The 19,792-nt window shown below is 37.7% G+C and overlaps 1 protein-coding gene across 1 annotated transcript in view; it reads left to right on the top strand.

Moving 5' to 3' along the window:
- col13a1 (collagen, type XIII, alpha 1) overlaps window positions 1-18,948 on the top strand; it is a 121,590-nt gene extending 102,642 nt beyond the window's left edge. The window contains exons 35-40 of the mRNA XM_073025335.1: window positions 1,672-1,707; window positions 7,230-7,283; window positions 8,502-8,537; window positions 10,409-10,495; window positions 15,192-15,230; window positions 17,442-18,948. Coding sequence (XP_072881436.1) covers window positions 1,672-1,707; window positions 7,230-7,283; window positions 8,502-8,537; window positions 10,409-10,495; window positions 15,192-15,230; window positions 17,442-17,444 — 255 coding nt within the window. The 3' untranslated portion in view covers window positions 17,445-18,948. The remainder of the gene's footprint in view (window positions 1-1,671; window positions 1,708-7,229; window positions 7,284-8,501; window positions 8,538-10,408; window positions 10,496-15,191; window positions 15,231-17,441) is intronic.
- Window positions 18,949-19,792: the final 844 nt, after the last annotated feature.

The raw sequence follows: 19,792 nt of genomic DNA, 5'->3' as shown, positions 1-19,792 counted from the left end.
CAAATGATAATAATTCTTTTAGTAAAATGAGAATGAACATAAACACAGCTGTTCAATTGTTTTATTATTGAAAAATCACTGACAGTCTAGACTGGGGCTGAACTATTTTCTTTTTTTCTGTCTCATGCTCTCTTGAAGGCATTGTGATTTTTAAGGAAACATCAGCCTATTATTGCTGGGATCACACTGAAAAATGTAGAATTATCCCAATTCTATAAGTTAGTGGATGTCGTCCTGAGCCCTTGAACCAAATCCAGCAGATAGTATCAAGCTTCTAGAGTGGAGACTGAGCTAGTCCCTTTTAGTCATGTCAGTAGCCCAATATGTAGATTTTTTCCAGGGTGCTGGAAACCTGCGGGTTTGGCAAAGGCATTGAAAGTTTCCTCGGTCTCAGAATATCTGGCCATTACCCTGCCAATGCTGTGACTCAGAGAGAGAGAGACACACACACACACATACACACACACACACACACACACACACACACACACACACACACACACACACACACACACACACACACACACACACACACACACACACACACACACACACACACACACACACACACACACACACACACACACTCTCTCTTCCTAAAAAAAATCAATAGAACTGAATTACTGAAGCAATTTACAATGTATTTAACTGCTGTCTGATAATTCATGACCAAGAACATATTTCCAGCTTTAAGTGTGTTGCATTGTCCCGCAATAGTAGGAATATTTTCTACCCTGAATCAGTGCGATAAGATGGGTGTTAATCCCACAGTAAATTAAAGTTAATAAAAGCTGCAAATACTGTAAATCTGAGATACGAAGAGAAAGTTGTTAGAAACACTCAACAAATCAGGCAGAGGATCAAGAAACAGAAATCTCATTAGTGCCCTTTCAGCAAACAGAGGGTTTCAGTGTCTCTCTCCACAAACACTGCCTAACCTGCTGAATAGTTCCAGCACTTTGCTGTTTTACTTCAGATCTTTTAAAAAGCTGTGACAGCTTGTTAATGCCGATGTTCCTGTACTGACTGAACTACAGATCTTCTTGCTGCATCTATGAGTCAGAGCCCCTTCACATAAAGTTATCAGCAATACAGAGGGGGCATGTAGAAGCAGTTTTGTGTTCCCACAGGCACCTAATTCACAAAAAAGAGAGGGTCATGCAGCCTACATTTACACCCAGATAACTGGCAATTAAACTGCCAATTCTTTTTTACCTTTACCTTCTTTCCTAAGAAAAGAGGTGTTTGATTGTGTTTGTGTCTTGATGTGGAACAGAGGACTATCATGCCACAAAATAATAGTATTAAGTCTCCTGGTTCACCATTTCTAAATTCGCCTGTTTGGCCATGTTGAAGATGCAAGACGAGGCAAATACAATTGGAGGATAGATTAACTCAAGACGCTGCCTCCATTTATATGTTGTCCTGAACCTGTTCATTCTATTGGTGGAAACGAAGGCTTATGTCACCAACAGAAATGCCCCAGTCCTACTAAGAGAGTGCTACTTAATTTTCTTTAGGCTGAGCAACTGGTTCATGTATATTCTCTTAATGATTTAAGTGCCCTTCTGCTGGAATGCTAGGCCTTTTTTGTTAATGGTATTGTTGCAAGCAAACAGGACTAGGTAGTGTGCTGTTCTTAAATATATAAATATATTCATTTCTGTGTAGGGTGTACCAGGGCCAGCAGGACCAAAAGGAGAAAGGGTAAGAGTGAGACAAAACGTGGTGCATTGGGCTGAGGCAATTACAATTGCAAACTTCCAATGGATGCTGCATAGAATAGTAACTAGTCGAATGAAAATGCTTATGGCCAATATCTTAATTCCAGGTTATTTTATATGCAAATCTTTTGGTATGTATTGTGATACACACTTTGTGAGGGGTTGCTCTTGAGGGGAATGAAGCTAGGAATTAACAGTAATGAATGTATTTTACAATTTGATATAGTGATTACTTGAGCGGTGCATGCATTACGAGAGGCACCATTTCATAATGATAATCGTTCATTAAACCTGTACAGGTGCAATGACACAGATATGCAGTCGAAAAACCTCAATACCACATAGTAGCTGCACCTTTTCTTTGTTCTGATGTAAATGGCTTGCAAACAGAGCAAGTATCAGATATATGGAAGTCATAATTAATGTGAGATCCTCCATCACTGGCATGAGATTCGCAGCCATTTTTGTCTGTTTAATTGATGGTGCTTTTGATTTCATGGACAGAAAAGAGGGGAGAGAGCTCAGACAATCTGACATATGACCTGTCACTCTCTCTTCCTCTGTCTCTCATTTTCAGAATCAGAATCTGCTTAATATCATCAGCAAATGTTGTGAAATTTGTTGTTTTGTGGCAGCAGTACATTGCAATATGTAGTAATAAAAACAATTAAAGTATATGTAAAAATAAATAAGTACTGCACAAAGAGAGCAGAAAAATAATGAGCAAGTGTTCATGGAGTCATTGCCCATTCAGACATTCAATGGTGGAGGGGAAGAAGCTGTTCCTGAAACATTGACTGAGTGTGTGTCTTCACACTGTGTATCTCCTCCTTGATGGTAGCAATGAGAAGAGGGCATTTTCTGAGTGATGGATGCCATCCATATCTCTCTCTCTCTCTCTCCCCCCTCTCCCCCCTCTCCCCCCTCTCCCCCCTCTCCCCCCTCTCCCCCCTCTCCCCCCTCTCCCCCTTCTCTCCCCCCTCTCCCCCTCCCCTTTTCTCTCTCTCCCCCTTTCTCTCTCTCCCCTTCTCTTTTCATTCTCTCTCTTTTTCATTCTCTCTCCATCAGACTCTTCTTTTCTGAACTCACTTCATTACATCTCTGTCTTTCCCTCACTCTACTTAATTACTCATCTCTTTCACACCATTCCCTTTCCCTTCTCTTTTCTCAATTCCATGAGGCAGTAACATCCCATCAGTGTCATCCATGCAAAGCTGTAGGTTTTTTATAGGTTGATCCTTGAATAAACAGATAGCCAAAGGCAGAAGACCCAACCAAGTGGCAGTGTTTGAGTCCAACAATATATCAGAGACATACACTGATTTGGTTTATTGTCAAATGTACAGTGATAAACCTTGTTTTGCACACCATCCATATGGACCATTTCATCAGTGCATTGAGGTCATACAAAAGAGAATAATAGCACAATACAGAATAAAGTGTTCCAGTTGCAGTACAGGTAGGCAATAGTATGTGATAGAAAACAATTCTTTAAAGGCCCCCTGTACACATTCTGCATATACATTCAATAATCCATTACATTGATCTAGACAACGTACCATGAATTATTCTGAAAAAAATCAGTGCAAGTCAACAGATATACTTGAAAACTGGCAGAAATCTTTGGTTCTGGTCTTTATAAAAGTACTTAAAAAGGTGAAGAGGTCATTTACCACACATTAAGAGAAAGTGAGATGAGAGTTTGATTGTTGAAACTGTGGAGGTAGAAGCTGTAAATTGGTAACTTTTCTCACCCCGTGTGGTCATTAAATATTTACTGAAAGGCTTTCTTAGAATGTCTTAAGGATCTGCTTTAGGAGCCTATTTTCCAGGCACATTTTAATCTTGTTGACATTAAAGAAAGCCGTATGTATATCAATTACACTACCACAGCACCACCTTTGGAAGATAACTATAACTGTTCTCTCTGACTTCAGTTATAATGCATCTAGTTCATCTCCAGTAAGGAAACTTACATAAAACTCTATTCAAAAATCTGAAGCACTGAGGCCTGCTCTGTCCAGACTTGTGAGGATGAAGTGAACTTTTAAGCAATATTGAGAGAAGGATGGATGGAAGACAGCACGAGGAAAATTAGTTAGTGCTAGCAACAATTTGCGGTTTGAAGCCCATCTTTGGATTGAACAGTACATCAACAATTTAGATTCCTGGATTGAATTTCATGTGCCTTTCCTTTTGGATGTGAACAACATAGATACAATATCTTCAATACTGAGCACTGTGAATCTTGCACTTGTTTTGAGTTTTACCTTTGGTAGGAAATCACAGACACAGTTGTAAGTATGACCCAGAGGACTAAAACTGAATGTCCTCTGTGGCTTTCTATAATGTCTCCAAGATGGAAAAAAAATGTAAAATTCAAGAGCACTACAGAAGACCTCGGGGCTTAATGAATGTGCCAATGCATTGGGTGAAGAACTGGCCATTCAGGACCTTATATTTGACATAACTGTAACTTTTTCCTAACCTTTCTCCGAAATCCCATTCTGCCCTTGTTTAATTAAACAGTATGATTCTAAAATCCTTTAGGTGTAGAATTATTTCTCGACTTGATCCTTACATAATTATTCAATAATATCTCATTAGTAAGTCCACATTCTGAACGTTCCCCTGGTGAACATGGTTTCTCTCTAATCTCTTAGTTTAGAAACACAGAAAACCTACCGCACAATACAGGCCCTGCGGCCCAGAAAGTTGTGCCGAACATGAACCTATGTCATGGCTCCAGTTGGCTGTCCCCTTTAACGCTCCTTTCTCCCTGATTATGCCCTAATTTCAGTCATTAGATTTCCAATTGCTCCTAGTTTATTTAATTACAGTACACCTGCTTTTCATCAGAGACTGTGAAATAAGTACGATGGCGTCACTATCACAGGTTGCCAGTTTGTTGGTCTATTCTCATATGATACTTTGTTCCCTTGTCCAATTAGAACCGTTAGTTCTAAGTTCAGCTCTAGTTTCAAGATAGTCCCTGTAAATCCCGTCTCCTTGTCAAGATTCCTCCGGTTTGCTGTTCTACGTTCACATCCACGCCAGCATCCCCAGCTCAGTCGATGTGCTAGTGTCCTGCACTTGGGTTCTCCTCAGTCGCCCTGTGCAACACCCCACCTTAGAAATTACTAGGCTTACCTATAGCCCTCCATTTTACTAAGCTCCATGTTCCTATCTAAAAGTCTCTTAAAAGACCCTGCCATATCTGCCTCCACCACCGTTGCTGGCAGCCCATTCCATGCACTCACTACTCTGAGTAAAAAAAAACTTATCCCTGACATCTTCTCTGTCCCTGCACCCCAGCACCTTAAACCTGTGTCCTCTTGTGGCAACCATTTCAGCCCTGGGAAAAAGCCTCTGACTATCCACAAGATCAATGCCTCTCATCATCTTATACACCTCTATCAGGTTCTTAAACTAACTTGAAAATATCATTGAAATTTGCTATAATCTAGAAGTACAGAGAACATAGCCTTAGTTTCTATAACCTTTGTTTTTGGAGTTCATCTATCTTTCTGTTAAATCACTGACACACTTCCTTCAGGGTCAATATATCCTTCCAATGGTGACGTGCCTGGAACCACTCACAACACCTCCAGCTGTTCTGTAATCATGCATTCACATAGAACTTAACATCTAACAACAAGAGCACCAAACGTGTGAAAACGAAGACCAGCATTCCATTGGCCTTTTTGTTTATCTTAACAATAGAGAAGGAGGTCATTGTGATCCCTATGGGAAAGCAGGTCAAAGGTGTGCAGATGGAGCATCAAGAAGATATGTAATACAATCAGTAGCATCTCAACTCAAGGTGAGAATGAACAGAGATGATTGTAGCAACACAATAAAAGTGACCACCTAAGTTTCGACATCACAAAATTCACGCTGAAGTGATCAAGTCTTTAAGAAGTGAGAAAGATACAGTATCTGAAAATCAGTGTTCAAAAGGCATAGGAGCAGAACTAGATAATCAAGCCTGCTCCACCATTTCATCATGGCTGATTCATCATTCCTCTCAACCACGTTGCCCTGCCTTCTCCCCGTAACCTTTGCCACCCTTATTAGTCAAGAATCTTTCGACCTCTACTTCAAATGTAGCCAATGATTTGGCCTCCTGAAGGATCCATTGATCTTTGAAACTGACAGACTAAGGCAGGTTATGGAGGTGCCCAGCAGTCATGGAACAAGTATCCCAATTTAATATAACTAATCAGAAATGAGGTTGGGGAATGGAATGACAGTAGCTGAAAGAAGCAAGCAGCCAAACTCTGCAGCCAGTGGTCATTAAGTATTGAATGGAAAGATAAAGGTGAGGATGAAGTCTGGAGAGGTGGGTGTTATTTCATGCTATAATTTCAAAACGAAAAGCATATAAACCAGGAAGCAGAAGAAAATTGCCAGATTCAGTGCAGGTGTGTACTCATCAGTTAACACAAAACATAAGATATTATAGTTTTAAAATCTTCATGAATTCAAGTCTGATCATCACTTAATGATAACATCTTGTTTCATAGAGTTCCTTTTTTCTTCAAGCACAATTGCTCAGTTCAGAAAGATGCCTTTAAAGTATAAAACAACATGAGACTTCATTGAGAAAGAAATTGCATTTGGATTAAACTTTAAAATTATTTTGTTGTTTTTGATGTCACAATATCCAATTTATACAACATCAGCATACGTCCAATCACTGTGCACTTTTCCCCTTCCTCCTCTATATTTCTGCTTGAGTTGGTTCCAGGCACCTGAGCACCCTTCAAAGTGTAGTAGAAATAAGATGAGATAAGATGGAGTTGGGGTGGAGGGGCAGCATCTTTATATGTTACTGACTGTGTGGCACTTTTGATTTCACATTTTTCCCAATGTTGACTTCAGTGGAGAGTAAAATAAGGCAGTGGCACAAAACCAATGTTGGGTCTAATCTGAAAGGATCCCTCAAGAATTTTCAGGTAAAGTTACCCCCCAAGTGCATCTGAAAACTAATCTTTTGTGAGGACCATCATCCACACAGTTGTATGTGGATAAACCCTCTCAGAGGCTCACACAGACATGTTTAGACATGTACATGCACATCCTGGAAAGAACCATCAAATAATGACTTCGGATGGAGCACTTGCAGATTTTTTTTCCTTTCCCTAACTCTTGATGCTCCAATCAATGCTGCCAAACAACTCGACAAAACACCCAGGGTGGTCCTGGTCAGTATGTCTCAGTTCTACACAACATGATTTAATTGATTAGCAAAATAAATATTTATAAGTGCAAATCTTGCCGCATGTGTTAAAGAAGGATAAATGCTCATTACAGAGCATAATCATCAGCACGTGTACTCTGTAAGTATTTGACTGTGAAAGCAAGCTCATCCCAGTAAGGAACTTTTATTTGTTGTATCTTTAATGGAAGAAGTTGGTATCAGTATCACAGGTAGAAAAAGCTTCTTTTATTGTATAAACTGTTTTCCTGCTGTATTTAATTTAACTGTTGATTTTGTTTTAGGGCGATAAAGGAGAGGCGGGAATTATGGGACCAATGGGACCACGGGGATTACCTGTAAGGAAGCTGGTCATTATTTTGTGTTTTGACCAAATTTACTTTTGAGTAATTCAGCTGATGAGAATGTGGTGGATTTGGTGGACTTTCCGAGGTCCACTCAGGTTGGGTGGAGTCAAAACCTAGATGTCAATCCTAACTCTTGACAGATATATTGTGTTAAAGCAGGTTGCTTCATTGCAAGTGTGGACAGTGTTGTATATTCCAGCATTCGATAAAGCTAGCAGGGAATTGCCTTAAAATGACCCACAAAATACTCTATATCCCTATTATCAAAATTATTTCAAGACTATGGATGTCTTTAGATAAAGCCATTACATGGAACAACTCCAATTTGGGTTCCTTGGAGATCTGCCACAATTCCAGTCAGCACACTCCACAATCAATCCAACTGAAGTGAAAGTATAATTTGTAGTTGCAAAACCTCATAAAAATTAAAACAACCCATTTGCCTACAGTAGTAGTGCAATCACTCAAATCGAGAAAGATGTTCTCCTAAGGGGTTGTCTATTGGTGGGTCCTCAGATAGCTGCAGAAGCTGATCCAGGATCAACATACTCTGGTGGAGTGTGGACACGAGTAAGTGGTGGCTGTGGTTATTGGTTGATCAGAAGTCTTTATGAACATGTGTGTGTTCGTAGACATGGGAGATAGAGACTTTACAGTGGAGCAAGCATTGATCCTGTTTATGTCCTAATGAAGATTCTAGGCCCGAAACGTTGACTGATCCTTTCCCTCCATAGCTGCTGCCTGATCTGCTGAGTTTTGCTATTCACGTGTTCACTTTGTATGTCAGCTCCAATGCCACCGCCCATGCCCATCATATTATTGCCCTCCCCAATCAGTCTGGAAAAAAGTGTCTCTTTCAGTACAAGAATAACATGAAGTAAACACAGCCAAGAAGTGATCAAATGGCTCTGCTGTTCTGATTGACTGATGGCTCACATAACACGATGTTATCTTTAGTTGATGAATAATATATCTCATTCTCAATGAGTATCTCCACAGGAAGGGAGCAGAGGTTGACGAATTTAAGACCACCATGATCGCTAACACTTGTGCTCTCTCCTAACCTGTGTCCCTTCAATTACATAGGTCCACTGGTGGCGTCAGATCAGCGCATTCATTGCAAGTTCATACAGTATTTATTGAGGACTATTAAGTTGTGTAATATTAATTCAGCTGGAGAACGATGACCTTTGCTAATGTCTTTTACAGGGTTCACTAGGACCAAAGGGTGAAAAGGGAGGCCGGGTAAGAATGACTGGTCCTCTGCATGGTCTTGTTTATTTGTACTGTTGTAATTTGCATGAGTTATGAGGTAAAGGTTACAAAGACAATATTTTCCTCTGGACACTACCTTTTGGAGATGCATGAAATGAAGCAAACAATAACAGATTTTGCTCCTAATTCTGTCTGGGAATATCTGGTGATAAAATATTTTCACCTTCGATTTTATCAAGGTTACGTTCTGGCCAGTTGTGGTCACAGAGTTGTACAATACAAAACCAAGCCCTTTTGCCCAGAGCATTCATACCAAACTATTTGCCCATCTACATTAATTTCTTCAGATACCTCTATGCCTTGCCAGTTTAGGTGTCCATTGAAATGTGCCTTTAATTGCATCTGATTCCACCACCTTCCCTGGCAGAGTGTTCCAGCCAAGAGTTGTCAAAGGAATGCGCCTGTTACTTTAACTTGGGATTCTGTGAGATGTTCTGCTATCTAGCTAGACTCTGCTCTAATTGTAGGGTCCCTTCACTGGGTGTGTACATAAGTCTATTTAAACATTTACATGAATGGCACATATTAGTCCTATAAATGGAAAATCATATTTATCTTGTATATCTTAGTGTACATACTATTTATTACAACTTACTATAATCTGGACATTGCACATTCAGACAGATGTATTGTAAAGATTTTTACTCCTCACATATATGAAGAAATAAAGTTAATTCAATTCATCACATGTATTTCCTAACTGACCAGTTTTCTGATATTTTTGCTGACAAAAATACAAAACTACATGTATGTATAATTTAGATGGCTTGTTATTAATACTTTTGGGGATAAAAAAGACACTTGTATGTTTTACTTCAATCAGAGGAAAATATTGCTGTAGTAGCCCGCAATGCAAAGGCAATTATAATATTCAATAACCAGTAATATAATCTTAACCATGTGTTGTGTAGCTGAAGTTAATTTTTAGAAAAATATAGGTATAATTTTCAAGATGCCTGTTTGTTTTAAACAAAAATCACATTTTAATTGAAATTGTCAACTTGGACTTCAAAAATTAAAGAATTTATTATACAAAGTAATCCAAGTTCAGACAGATATACAAATGAAAATGGTGCTAAGTTGATTGTGTGTGGCTTTTGCTAGATGCTTAAATTATACTTTGTTGTTGCTTTTTCTCTTTGCTTTTTTTGCTCCTGTTTTCTTACTCCTTCCAACAGGTCTGCCTTACCCCCTTTATTCCTCCCTTCTGTTCAACATTAATCCTAGATGATCCTCCTTGCTCCTTCCTGAAACAGCATTTCCTTCTTCCTGACAGTGATCCTCTTGTGCAGGCTAGTCCATAACAGCTCAGTCTCTCTTTCACCCAAACTAATGATATTCTGAACCTCTAATTTATTATATAATTTGTATGGATGTTTATAAGGAGACTCTGAGATTTAATAAAGTGCCCACTATAATTTCTTTCTATTTTCAAAGTAATATAGAACAGGGAATTGATTCAGTTTTTGGCTGTATATTCTGATCCTTAAACACCTTTTAAAAATATTTCTTGCTTAAAATTGTTTTGTGCGAAAAAGCATAACTGAATCTTCAAATGAGTTAAAATTATGCTAGTGTTTTTCAAACACAATGTGTGCTTGTTTAATCAGTCAATCTATCTTCAGAAACAATCTCCTGTGAATACATCTTCAGTATCACTCCTCTAAAACCTTAATGCTACTGAAGTTTACAATCAAACATAAATGTCTTAACAATTTACTCAATGATAAAGCAAGTATAATTGAAGAGATTTGATCTAAAATCAGGAAGTGTTACTTCAACGTGTTTTCCCCTTTTTTCGTAGCATTTTATTCTTTGACTAATAAAAATATTGTTTGCAGGGGGAGAAGGGAAAGAGAGGTGCTAAAGGGCCTAAAGGGGATAAGGGAGACCAAGGAGTGCCTGGATTAGATGCACCTTGTCCATTGGTATGTTCTCATGATGTCATTGAAAATGTCAGGTATTGTAATGGAAAAATAAGGGAGGAACAAGACTACCAACCCAATAGTACCATGAACATGGAGTTCTCCAATGCAAACCTGAAGACTGCTTTTACATATTGATTTCCAATTACTTGGTCACAATTCAACTTGATTTGGCTGGAGAGTGCTGCAATGATTTTAGACCTACCTACCTTCAGTTATCAATTCTTTGCCTAACACACCTGCCCATTTCAATTCCTAACATTGATCAAAGAACTTTGCTGATCTTTGAATTGGTCAGTGGGTCTGCAGCAGGTCTGATGGTGTTGTGTGAGAGTTTCCTTTGTGGTACTTACTGCATATTGAAAGAAATTGCCATTTCTGGTAAAGTGTCACCTGTCACATGTTGACTTGTCTCCTCCATCATCCTCCCTCCTTTCTCCATCTATGTGAAAGTTGATTCAAAATGCACTTGTATTAACCAAGTCAGTTCATTTTGTAAACAGGGATTTCGAGGCTTTAAAGGAGAAAAAGGTGAACCGGGCTTACCTGGCCTGGATGGGCTTGACGCCCCTTGCCCATTGGTATGGTGTTACATCCCTTCCCTTCCTGCATGCTAATCATTGTAATCACTTTCATGCATGCTCGTGAATTAATAACTCTAAATGCAACCTGATCAAGTACTGCTTCATCCCCACATAACCAACAAAACCAGTGATGGATATGCTTATTAACATAATCTGAAATTAGTCCTGATGCATTTGTTCAGTGCAATTATGAATTTGGCTACATATCCAAAAATGTTTCAAATAAAATTGTGCTCAGTTTCCAAATACTGATTATAGCATTTTATGCAGAGGACCCATTACCAAATACACAAGAACAGCTCAAGACACAAGCTGTAGAGTAAAAAAGGATAACAATAATATCAAACTGACTTAATTTAGCAGCAAACAATATCAAGTTGATACAAGTTTGATTGTACAGCAATGATTTAATTAGATTTCAAAAATACTTCATTAACTAAAAGACACATAAGATAGGTTTGAAAAGTGCAATTTAGATGTAAAATTAATGCTCATTTTTATTCTATGGTTCTTAGATTTCACCTTCAAAAATTTACATTTCAGATCATTGTCAGTGATGTGGAAATATTTGTTGCTTACAAAAATACCAGTAGAGAACTCTAAAACATGAAACAAGTTTAGATATAAAGGCAAAGCTGCAGGAAATCAATTGTGAAGGTTGAGTGACTCTGAAGATGAATCCTTTTATATATAAAAGTCTGTGACACTTCATTTCCACTTTTCCCTGTAGTTTGCATTTCTGAAACTAAAAAGCATTCATCACTGAAACTTCTGCAAATGAGTTAAATTTACATTTGATATTAATGTTGCACAAGACCACAGTCACTCAGATAGAGAGCTATCCTGTTCTATTTATAATCCCCAATCAACACTGGTCGTTTATCTCACCGTTGTTTGTGGGAGCTTGCTGTGCAACAACTGGCTGCAGCTTTTCTTACATTATAACAATGTCTGCTCTTCAGAAGTACTTCATTGGCTGCAAAGCGCAAGGACATCGTGAGGTCATGAAAGGCAGTACCAAATTGCAATTTATTTTCATTCTTTGGCAATTAAACAATGCTAACCCATATAGTTTAGCAAAGTGGCCTTATTCATTTTAGTGGCTTTGTCCTTCCTTGCAATTTCGAAAGCCAAGCATCCCTATCAAACTTTCCTTACCTATTTAATGCTGCTGCAGTAGATTTTCTTGCAGAATCATCTATTATTTATCATATCGATGATCCTGTTTTCCTTTTCAAAACCAATTAAGAATTAACAATCTCTCACTCCTTTCCTACCCTTACCCTTAATTGCCACTTTCTAAAACCCTGCCCGGAATGCATTACAACAGAGTACCAATGGGTTCATCGTAATTACCTTAAATCATTTTTAATGCCTAAATAAATTCATCTTTTTTATGGTGCATCAGTGAGAAATCAAGTTCTTATTTTTGTAAGATCCAAGAGTAATCTAGGAATCCTTTCTATATTGTAGAACATATTTAATTTTGTGAATCTTTTAAGTATACAGATCCTGTTTTATTTGCGAAAAGGATTTTACTGAACCATTGTTCCCAGTAGCAGTGCCATGCATGACCAATAGTTTTAAAGCTTGCTTAAATTTCTTGCGTTTGGAATCTATAGTTTAAAAGAAAGCATGTTGCTTACAACTGTCTAGTCATAAGCAAATGTGCATATTATTCACTCGAATACAATAATCATGTAATTTAAGAAATGCTCGTATCATTGGGTAATTTGCTAGTTGCTAAGAAATCTGGCAAAGCAGATGGCGGTGTGAGAGCAAGATTCGAGCCAGTTTGCTCTGTAAGTATAGCAGAAAAGTCTTCCCTTTCAGTGTTATGGTGATGCCTCATGGCCTGGAAAATCTGATGTTAGAATTTTCCTGTGAGAACCAACATTGTTTAATATAGGTTTAAGGTACAGTAGTATCAGCATTTCAACACTGAAGAGCACTCTGTATCTCCTTTCAAGTCATATGATCTTAATCCATTTTGAAATAAATGGTTTGGTGCCCACACTAAAATAGCAGATACAAGGAAGGTGTTAAATACATATATACTCATGACAACAGTTCCTAAATCACCCAATTAAAATCTGCTGCTTTATATAACTGGATGATAGTTTTCCAGTGAAAATCGAGTTGGCTTCGTTGATTCTCTCTGGATAGCATTTGGGATTTACTGTGATGTGTAAAGGAAAATCTGCCGATTGAAGAAAGGGCCTACAAGCTCAAAATTCTATTGTCCATAATTTAACCACTGTTTGAAGTCATTAGGGCCAGCAGCTCCACCGTTCCTTAGTCTAGTATCATCTGTCTACGTTAGAGGGTTGAATAAACCACAGCATTATTGTGAAGAACATGGAACCCCATTATTTATCATGCTAAAACTAACTTCAGAATTTATGAAGCATTCAAGTACAAAATATATTCACAAAGTGTCACATACTGAAAAGCTCTCAATTCACATTCCCAGTATTTTTCATTGGCATAGCTTTATCATTTGAGTGGACCTTTTAAATGTACATGTGTAACAGAAAAGTAAAAAGAATGGTTCTTTATAACATTATAAATCAAAAAAAAATTCTGCTAATGTTGGGAATTTGAGCTCAGAACAGGAATTGCTGAAAATACTGACCAGTTCAGGCAGCGTATATGGAGAGAGGAGCAGAGCTAACATTTCAGGTCAGTGAAGAACTATTAATCCAAAATATTAGTGCAGGAGATTCTGCAGATGCTGGAAATTCAAAGTAACACACATAAAATGCTGGAGGAACTCAGCAAGCAAGCAAGGCAGCATCTAGGGAAAGAAAGGAAGAAACAACATTTCAGGTAAAGGCCTTCAAGACTGGAAAAGAATGGGGAGGATGTCAGGTCTCAACCAGAAATGTTGACTCCATAAGAGTCTTTTTTTTTTCGATAAATGCACCTGGCTTGCTGAGTTCTTCCAGCATTTTGTGTCTTTAACCCAAAACATTAGCTCAGTTTCCATAGGTACTGCCTAACCTGCTTTCCATTTCCAGAACTTTCTGTTTCTTTTATATTTCAGTTCCCAGCTAACAGTTTAATTTCTGGGATTAAGAACCAAAGCAGACCCTGGTACTGTTAAAATAAATAAGGGATACGTTGATGAGGCGGAGCAGGGAGATGGAGGGTCGGAAAATTCCAGGAATCAAATACATGGAAATTGAGGCAATAAAGATTATAATACAACTTTCTCCATTTTCTCAGCATTTCAGAGGGGAGGTGGTTGATGTAAGGATGCGTCTTAATTGACCAGACTGAGTATATTATTAACATGTTTCAATCTAGGCTAGTGAAATGTAATTTTCCTGTTGAATAACAGTATGATCTTCCACAAAATAACTTTGTTACTTTTCCTTGTTTAAAAAAAATCCTGAAAACTACATTGCTATGACAGCAATCAAAGATTTGAGAAGTATTAATTGAAACTGAGAAGGAAGCTATTGTAAAATCATTAGATCTGTGTGATATTATCTATGGATAACAATCAAGAAAAGTTAACATTGTTTGTAATTTTAGATTTGATAATGGCACTTTAATTGGATTTACAAAATCTTATTTCAGTTTTATCACAATAAAGAAAATGGATAAGAGCTTCAGATTAAAATACTGAGATTTCATCAAAGGTGTTCACATCCTGATGTGTATTGACGGATAGTAAGGTATGCCCTGAACAGAAAGCTAGATTTTGTTAGTATAAGCAATGGTTCCTGTATCAACACCAAAAAGGTTTTGTTTTTTTTATTTCCCCCCACCTCAAAGTATCATTTTAACGGGGTCTCTTTCAACCATTGGACTGATTTCAATCATTAGACTGATTTCAATCCAGTAAACTCTTGATCAGGCGCTGTTTAAATTACAAAAACGTGTAGCTGTCAACTAGCTACAATGCCCAGGTGTTGATCTCACCTTCAGCTCTTCATTGGATCTGGTTCCAGTTTCCTGTTTTCCTTAAAGGCAGTTTCAAATCACAGTTAAGATATTTAGGAAGGAGTAGCGGGAAAGGAAGCAGAACTAGAAAGTTGTTTAAATAGCAGATGTAGAACTGGATAAAAAGGAAAAGGTATAAATATTTTCTTTGCTTTGAATTATAGGGTGAAGATGGTTTACCTGTACAGGGCTGTTGGAATAAAGTAAGTTGCATTAAAAATGATGGAACAGAAGCATGTTTGTGTGCTGCAGCTATAGTGTGTTTTCTAATCAGAATGAAAAGTGTGTTATCTTTGAATTGTTTGGAACCTACAAGTGTGTGCAGCATGGCGGTTGCTAAGCCTGTTCTTAGTGTATAGTCTGGAGCCTGTAAACAAATGCTGCATCGTCAATCCATTATTGTCAGCAATTGCTATATTATCACTTCAGAGGTTTGATTTTGGCAAGCATTCTTTTTCTGTTAACCTTTTCATGGTACTTATGAACCATGTGCCATCCTTCATAACAGCCAATTAGATTATTACAGCCCCTGGTTATTTTTGTCACTTGGGCCCTGTAAAAATGACGCTGCCAATTAGTCGTGAATACGGGATGAAATTTTTTGCTTCCCATTTAAACAATGTTTATGCACTTAAGAAATTGCAAATGAATTAGTAATTACAGATTAGATCTGGAAATGCACATCAATGTCTCTGAAAGGAAGAACTGTAACTACAAAATATATTTTAAAAACTGCAAATTAAAAATGCATATGGTTAATTTATCAGCTGCAAATACTGTGAAGTGGTAGAAATGTGTTGACACATTTAAGAGCAAATTTTGTTTTAATCAGAAATTATTAGATCATCCATTAAAATGTGTAAACAATTAGTGATAAGTATAAAGTATTAATGTACTTTGACCACTGTAATGAACTCACTATTCAAAGTCTTATTTGATGAATATAATTTTGTCCCATTCAAATATATAATCTCAATCTAAAAATTCTGCAACCCAATATAATTTTGCAAACACTGAACACATTACAGAGTTATTATAGTAATGAAGAAGAGTATTCAGCCCATTAATTCCATGCCAGACCTTTGTAGAGAAAACTGGTTAATCCAATTACTATTAAACTGTGTTGTTGCCATTATTGGTGAGGACATTAATTCATTTATTGTAAGTAGGTTTCAATATGAGAATCAGAATTAATGTCACTGGCATATGTCAGGAAATTTGTTGTGTTGCAGCAGCAGTGCATTGCAATACATAAGAATGAAAGAACTATAAATGGCAATAAATATGTACAAAATTAAATAAGTAGTGCAAAGCGAGAGGGAAAAAAGTAGTGAGGTGGTGTTCATGGGTTCATTGTCCTTTCAGAAATCTGATAGCAAAGGGGAAGAAGCTGTTTCTGGAAAGTTGAGTGTGTATCTTCGGGCTTCTGTACCACCAACTTCATGGTAGCAGTGAGAAGAGGGCATGCACTGGATGGTTGGGGGTTCTTAATAATGGATGCCACCTTTCTGAGGCATCGCTTTTGGAAGGTCTCCTTGATGCTGGGGAGGACAGTGCCCACAATGAAGTTTACAACTTTCTGCAGCTTTTTCTGATCTGGTGCAGTGGCCCCTCCACACTAGACAGTGATGCAACCAGTTAGAATGCTCTCCATGGTACATCTGTAGAAATTTGTGAGTGTCTTTCGTGACATACCAAGTCTCCTGAAACTCCTAATGAAATGTAGCTGCTGTTGTACCTTCTTTGTAATTTCATTTATATATTGAGGCTTGGATAGATCTCCAGAGATATTGACAACTAGGAACTTAAAAACTGCTTACCCCTTCCACTGCTGAATCACAGTGTTATACAGCATGAAGCAGACCTTTTGGTCCAAATCATCCATGCCAACCAAGATGTCTATCTGGCTTTGTGCCATTTGCCTATGTTTGGCCCATATCTATCCATGTACCTATCCAAATGTCATTTAAACATTGTAACTGCTGAGGAAAAGTATTGATCCTGGACCTTGTGAAACATGCATCCTGATGCCTTATTAATGCAATGAAGAATATGCAGCATAATGTAATCTGTGAAAGTTCAAATTGAGCTCCCTAATAATATAAACTCTCACTTCTCCTCAAATAAATTTTGGAGTGGTGATTACTTCTTTGGTAAATGGGTCAATTCAGTCAATATGAAAAGGGAAAAGCCGGAGTCTAAAAGGGAGAATCACACATATAAAATGATGACATTTGAGTAAATTTAATAGCAAATAACTGAAGTGCTAAGTGTGTACTTTCCTCCTTGTGGCTGAGCATCAACAGCTGTCATGCAGCTTACTTAAATTTGCCCTTTTATTAATTTGTTCCATGATGATTTGCTTTGAAGTGCTGGTGTTGAAACTAACTTACATTTACTTTCTCTCTTTGCAGTGATGATGGTCTAACCTCAGAATGGAGTGTGTACATAGAATATTTATTTTTATACAGTTTTTTTTGCAATTATAAAAGTTACCTTTTCTAAAAATTTCATATTTTAATAGCACATTTTGTATAAATTGTATTAAATCCTGTATGTGTCTACCATTGTCTTTGTACTTGCGTATTCATCTGCTAATTTTGTTACATAATACTGCAGTTATTATTTGCATGATATTTGTGCATAATATAAAGAGCCACTGCTGCATTATAATTTATTGTATTATATGAAGTGGGCTGCCCTTAACTGCAGACCTGGTTATTTGAAGTCATTGCCCCAGACCAATTGCAAACTGTATGTATTCCTGCCAGGGATTTATTTGTGTCTTCCTGCTGATATAACACGTTGCACAGGTGTATGTTAATCCTGGTATAAGCAAACAATCCAAATACTTCAGCAGAGGCTGCTGGTAATGAAAACCGAGAAAAGACAGATGCATTTTTTAAAATTCTATATGTGAATCTGTATTAAATAATCAGGTCCTTTTCAGGACTAACAGCAGTAAAGAATGCTAATCTGTTGTCCTAGCATTTTCATACCAGCTGTGGTTAATGTTTAAGTGTTAACCTTCAGTCCTTGCAAATACTTAAGTGTTACTACAACTCTTGTTAATAGTTGCATGGTGTGGAATAAGCTGATGAAATTGCTGGGTGCAATAACCCCTGGAAAGCTACAGCCTCCTTTTCCTGCTGAAGTTGATTTCAGTATTAAGTATAGCAGAAGACACCAATAAAGACATCATTTGACATGGTCCACAAGAATGAGGCTTTCTGTTTGTTTTTACCTAATTGCATGATTCCAAGAAATTTCATTAACGCAATTTACAAGCTTTAATATACTCTACAGTTTAGAATATATATGTATATACTGTTACAAGATGACAATGTTCTTCTACTAGCCACTTTCCTCCAAATTAGTTGCTTTAGTATCTCTAAGATGAGTTCCATATTGAGTAATTTCCAACCCATAGAGTCACTGCAATCAAATTTGGCTTTTTCTCAGCCTTCCGAAAGTCATAAAGCAGGTGTTTCCAACCTTTATTATGCCATGGACCAATACCATTAAGCATGGGGTCCATGGACCCCAGGTTGGGAACCCCTGTCATAAAGCAACAAAGTCCGAGGAAAGCATTCAGCATTGTGTTCTTTTCCCATACTGACTCATTAGTAGAATTCCAATTAATCCTCCCCTCTCCTACTATTTCTCATTACCCTACAGATATTCTTTCTTTATCAATCATTTGTCCAATTCTTTTATTGAATCAGCCTCCACTGGCCATTCCAGTAGGAGGGCAGCTAATGAAGGAAGGATACACAAACATGCAAACGTTCATTAATCTGTTCGTGCACCAACTAACAATTTTCAGGCAAATGTTTAGCACAGAGTACTTCTGAATTCAGTATTACCTGTTACAGTTCCTGTTCCTGGTTCATAGATTAAAATTAACAATTGACCTAACATCAGGTGCTTATTATTTTTTTGGAAGGGGGCTCCGAACTTCTACCACTCCATGCATGTTCTATTCTTAAAATAAAACTTGCCTCATGATTTTAAACTATATTACTCACCTTGGTCCACAACCAGCAAAAACATTTTCCTTTAGTATCCTGAAAATTTAAATCAGGTTGCCCCTAGCATTCTAATTCCAAGGCATACACAGAGTCTGAGTGATTATTCTTTTTAATTTTACTCTTGGTGTCCATAAGTGAATCTAAACTCTCCAAGCCCAATATCTCTCCCCCACTAGATGTGGTTTAATCAGGGCTTTCAATAGCTGCATTATAACCTCATAAATCTGGACATGTGTTCAAACCTCAGTGTTTAGTTAGCCTCTTTGATTATGTTTGTATCTTCTCATAATGGTTTAATCATCTAAGTATGCTCACTACCAGATCACTTTAGAATTCCAGTTCCACGTATTTGAACATTTCATAAACATGAGAAATTCTGCAGATGCTGGAAATCCAAAACACCACCCACAAGTTGCTGGAGGGACTCAGCAGGTCAGGCAGCATCCATGGAAATGAAAAAACAGTCAACATTTCAGGCTGAGACCCTTCTTCAGGACTGAAAAGGAATTGGGAAGATGCCAGAATAAAAAGGTGGGGGGAGGGGAGGGAGGATAGCTAGAGCTGGAATAAAAATGTGAGGGAGGATTTCTCATGCTCTTAATCTCCTCACTAGCTTTCAGTTCCCTGGCCCTGCCTGCTTCATTTTTCAAGATGGGTGTCTAGTCCTTATACAATTCAATCCCCCATCAAGAAGTCCTTAAAGCACTCTGCTTCTTTCTCAACAAATGAACCAA

This window comes from Hemitrygon akajei, chromosome 21 (genome assembly GCF_048418815.1).
Source record: "Hemitrygon akajei chromosome 21, sHemAka1.3, whole genome shotgun sequence".
Lineage (NCBI taxonomy): Eukaryota > Metazoa > Chordata > Chondrichthyes > Myliobatiformes > Dasyatidae > Hemitrygon > Hemitrygon akajei.
Note: the sequence above shows the minus strand (reverse complement) of the source record. Positions and strands in the feature narration are given on the sequence as shown.